This window comes from Nicotiana tabacum, chromosome 20, assembly GCF_000715075.1.
Source record: "Nicotiana tabacum cultivar K326 chromosome 20, ASM71507v2, whole genome shotgun sequence".
NCBI classification, from domain to species: domain Eukaryota; kingdom Viridiplantae; phylum Streptophyta; class Magnoliopsida; order Solanales; family Solanaceae; genus Nicotiana; species Nicotiana tabacum.
Genome location: NC_134099.1, coordinates 89,286,053 through 89,290,921, shown reverse-complemented (window position 1 = coordinate 89,290,921; position 4,869 = coordinate 89,286,053). Strand labels below are relative to the sequence as shown.

Below are 4,869 nucleotides of genomic sequence, written 5' to 3'. Positions count from 1 at the left end.
AGCAGTGCACAAAGCATCAGCTAAAACAGGCAGTATCAGCAGCATCAAAACAACAACTAAGGCATCAAATTTCCGTCACTACAAATCCAACCAACAAAAGAACCAGCAAAAGGGGTAAATGGAAGCAGCTCCACCAAATTAGCTAAACCAGAACTCCCCAGACAACAAAAATCAACAATAGCAAAATTGAAAAACATCACCGGTAATTGATAAATCTGAAGTGACTGTTTGAAATACAGGACAAAAAGTAGCTATACCATGTAAATAATCTGATTAAAGTAGCGTATCTCCTTCGGAGTCACTCGAATAAACTACAAAACCTCAAATAATTTATTCGCATCATTGCCAACTCAAATAAACAAAACATTTAATAAATAAGATTACACTTGGTGAAAGAAAGCTAGGCTATGGTCAAGAGGCTCTTTATATAAGGCATACAAGTAAATCTCTTTGACCCTTGTGGACCTTCAATTTTCCTCAAATTATTATGATCCATATTATACATAAATAACCCTCTGTTATACCAATAAAGTACCAGTTCACCCTCCAGGAAGTCCAAAGGCTCTATTTGCCAAGACATGTACAAAATCACTTCCCAATATGTATGACCAAAAGGCAAACTGCAATCGATACCTTGGTTATTAAAGACAAGATTAACCTTGAATCTTTTGGTCCATACCCATGTTTCATAGTCCTCCAAGATCCATATATCCATTGCATTCTCAAAGATAAGCAATTGGCAGAAAGACAAACACTCTTCCTTCACTAAGAGAGACATTGTATGATGTGTTTTCCATGAGCTACATACACTTCCGGGATGAGGCATAATGGAGAGTTCTTCCTTATCAATTTTGAGCACCATGATTCCATTGGCACAAGGAGGAGTATTTGGTTTCACTAAATCTTTGCTCACGATCAAATGCACTGCTCCATTGACAACTGCAGGAGAGACACGCGGCAAAAAGTTGGAAGTGGGTGAATGAATTTTCCTCCACGTCTGTGTCCTGACAGTGTATATGAAATACTGACACTCATGAGATCCTTCTTCTCGTGCATAAAGAAGCTTGAATTCTCTTGTTAACGAACAATAATAAAAAGCACACAAGTAGCCAGGGTGGAATTTATGTTGTACAGTTACCTCCTCTTGTGTTATTGGGTTGAAAATAAAATAAGTAGGGGGTGAAAATACATCCATGAACAGAAGAACTCCTTGACAAGAATATCGAAATAAAGGATTGAGCTTATTGACCTTGTTGATCATAAGCTCACGTTTGAGAAGTACTTTCCTGAACGTGATCTTCTCCTTATTATTAAGGCTTTCATCAAAAACAAAAAGGTTCTGCTCGTGATTGGTAATACCGCGATCACATTGTATGATTAGTACGGGTTTAGCTCTTCTGAGATATAAGGTGGCAAAATACTGTGATGAGATCAATGCCTTCCACACCCTGCAATCTCTTTGACATCTAACAAGGCAATCTTCTGGAAGTCTACTAAGGATGTCAATGATGAGACAATCAGGCAAACGTGTAAAAATTCCTTCATCTTTATGTCTTAACTTATGAACCAGTGAACCCAAAAGTTGTGTAATCCAAGTGAAGCACTCAAGTGACATGACCTATAAAGCACAAGATAAGAAAATAACTTTTCACAGTGAAATGTTGTTCAAAGTATTCAGAGAAAGCTAGGTAAAATTGATTAAAGAAACTCATCATGGAATAATGAAAGGACAGTGGTATCAAGGAAACTTAAGATATATCATCAGAAAAAAACTTGGGTTCAAACAAAGCTGTATTCGAATGACACAACCAAGTACTAATGTCAGGCAAAAAAAAAAAAAAAAGAAGTAGCAGAGTAACAAAACAGTAACTTCAAATCAATAAGCAACAATACTCTGCTGCGGAGGTAGAATATTACCGGCGTTCAGGATACCAAAAGCTAAAACTTGGCGGCTCTAGGTTAAGGCAAGAAGGCTCCCAAATATTCGAAGGCCCCCAAAAATATAAAGAACTACTATATCATTATATATATATAAAGCACGAAGGCCCTTAGCGAAATGTCATTCGCTTTTTTTATCCTTTAAAAATAAGTTTTACAGGACAAAATAGTTATTTGTAATTTCTCTAATATTTAGGGCTTTAATTATTTCTATAATATTTAGGACTTCCAACTTAACTAAATTTTATGTATTGAACTTTTCCTTATTTGATTATATGTTATATAACCATATTTGTAAAAGACGGTATATAATCATACTTGTGAAAGAAGTCCATGTTTGTAGGGTTAGAATCTTTAAAAACAAGAACTGCAAATTGAACATAGTTATCGACTTATCGTACAAGTTTTGGGTGTCGAACATCTTGATAAATTTAGGAATACTTTTTGTTTTAGAAAAAAAAAAAGGAATACTTTTTGTTAATAAAATTCTTAGTATAATTCTAAAATTTCAAGATATGTGTATTCTCATTAAATATCAAATAATAGAAGAAATTAAAATCTGAAGTCTAAGCAAATTTCTTTATTTCTCCAGTTTAGTAGGCTTTTTCACCAAAAAAAAAAAATATATTAAATAGATGAAAAAAGAAGAGGAAATAAACGAAATTTATAAAGAGAAAATTAAAAGAAACGAAAAAGAAGTAAAAGACGGATTAAAGAAGAGGATGATTAAAAAAATATTGCAATTTCATATTTGGGGCAGCGTGGAACACTTTGTACTCCTTTTAGGTTTAGGAATCCTTTTTTATAATAAAATGTGGAAGGTTTGAATAAATTTAGAACTCTCATAAAATAATATTGATAAAGAAATTATATATACACACACAAAACACACACGTACTCAAGTGTTCATTTAAAGTTTAATTTACGGTTTACCGTGCAATCAAACAATACTTCTTTGATAGTGGAGCATGTATGAGAACAAATTTAATAAAGAACCACTAAAGTAGATCAACCCCTAAATGTGATCAATATAATTTTTATTTTAGAACTTGCGGTTTTTTGTACTTGTATTGCTTTTAGAAATTTGTTGGTATTAATATGTGGGACACGCTCAATTGCGTACATTAAAACTTAAATTGTTATTTCTCTAATATTTTGGACTTCAAAATCAGTTGAAGTTTTTCTTATTTGAACTATGTAGGAATTTCTAATATTTAGGAATATAAAATCAAGGAGAATTTTACTTGAATTGCCAGCTATAATTCAATTTTACTATAATTATGTTTACTAGCTCTTTGAAATAGATTCATCATCTCGTAATTTTGTAAAGATCAGTTATTGTAGAATTGATGGTCAAATATAATAAACTTTATTTCACTGAATAGTTGGGAAGTGTTTCTGTCTATCTTCTTTTTATTATTTATTATTTTAGAAATGGTTAGAAAAAAAATGTTATTTCCAACTTTTTGTCTCTTTATTTTTATTTGTTGGAATAAATCTATCATTTTAGACTAAATCATATAGCAATAAATTTAATGTAAACATATGAAATATACTACATATCAATTAGTTGTATTGTCTATCTAATTATGTATTTGACTCTTTACTTCTAATTAGGTTGAGACTAATAAATGTTTTAGACTTGGAAAACAAGTCTAAAATAAACTTCCTTTGATGTCGCTTAATTTACTTTAATAATTTAACAGAGTAATTTTTTCTTCAATACCAAATATTTAGCAATTTTTTGTGTATAGTCTAGATACATATTTTAAAAAAACATCTTTTAATAATCTCAAAAACATATTTCGAATATTATTTATGTTGATTTTAAAATGATATGTCTTCATTAATCGGGGTACAAGCGCAATGCGCGTACTCAAAAAACTAGATTGGGATACTATACTAAAAGCACAAAGACCTTTAGCGAAATGTCGTTCGCCATTTTTATCCTTCAATAATAGAGTTCACATTGGACAAATAATAATTTAAGTTATTTGCTTAATATTTGGCAATAGTTATTTTAATTGATTTCCTACTATTTAGGAGTAAGTTACCTTTTAGGTTTAATTTTTTTTTTGTTGGGTTAATGAATTAGGAAATTTCGCATATTTTGGAGTGTTAAATATCTCTTTTTAGGTTTAGGAGGGTAACATTATTAAATTCTTGCAATTCACATTAGGTTTTGTTTGCTTTCTAATTTCATTTATATTTAGATTTCTCCTTTTAGGTTTAGGAAGGATTTTTATTTAATAAATTTTAGGATTTTTTTTGTTAATAACGTTTTGATAAATTAATTCTTTATAAATATATGTTAGGTAAAACGCGAGCATTTTGAACTCAGTTTAGGAGTTTTTATTTTTTTAATAATTTTTTTGTAATGTTTAACTATATATAATGTGACTTTACATGATTCTTGTTTTGAATTGCACACACGAGTACTTCTAAAAAAGAAGTTACAATTCCAGTTGTCATCATCAAACGTTATTGTTCAGTAGCAGCTACAAAATTAAGGGTTTTTATGTTCTTTTTCTTTGACTTTGAGCAAAAAAAATTTGTAGTTGAAATTTAAATTCTCATATTTATATTAGTAGTTATATTTTGCATTCACGCATTTGTATTAATAGTTATATTTTGTATTCACGTATTGTGTTAGTAGTTAATTTTTTATTCACTATTAGCAACAAGGCTTCTTTCTTTTTTTTTTCTTTTTTTTTTTAAAATTAAAATAAAACCAAATATGATGAGTAGTGGGATCCGGAGCTAAGTCTTGGCTAAACCTTGGATATACAAGTGGATTACCTTTGAGAGTTAAGTCGAAGATCACTATGGTCTTCTGAATAATTACGGTTGCAATTTTCTTTCATAATGTTTTCTTATGGCCTCACATCTAAAACTCGACAAAGCTGCTTACCTTTCTCTCGATGCTATAAG

At 30.4% G+C, this 4,869-nt stretch overlaps 1 protein-coding gene across 1 annotated transcript; it reads right to left on the bottom strand.

Annotated features, from left to right (window-relative positions):
- Window positions 1-255: 255 nt before the first annotated feature.
- Window positions 256-1,995, bottom strand: LOC107781979 (F-box protein At3g07870-like). Its single transcript, XM_016602793.2, has 2 exons — window positions 1,918-1,995; window positions 256-1,618 (listed from the first exon to the last, which is right to left on the bottom strand). Exon 2 carries the CDS (start codon window positions 1,613-1,615, stop codon window positions 401-403), a length of 1,215 nt encoding a protein of 404 aa, XP_016458279.1. The 5' UTR covers window positions 1,616-1,618; window positions 1,918-1,995; the 3' UTR covers window positions 256-400.
- Between the last annotated feature and the right edge of the window lie 2,874 nt (window positions 1,996-4,869).

Excerpts from the sequence above, each read along its gene's own strand:
- LOC107781979 (XM_016602793.2), bottom strand. The coding sequence starts at position 1,615 with ATGTCACTTGAGTGCTTCACTTGGATTACACAACTTTTGGGTTCACTG.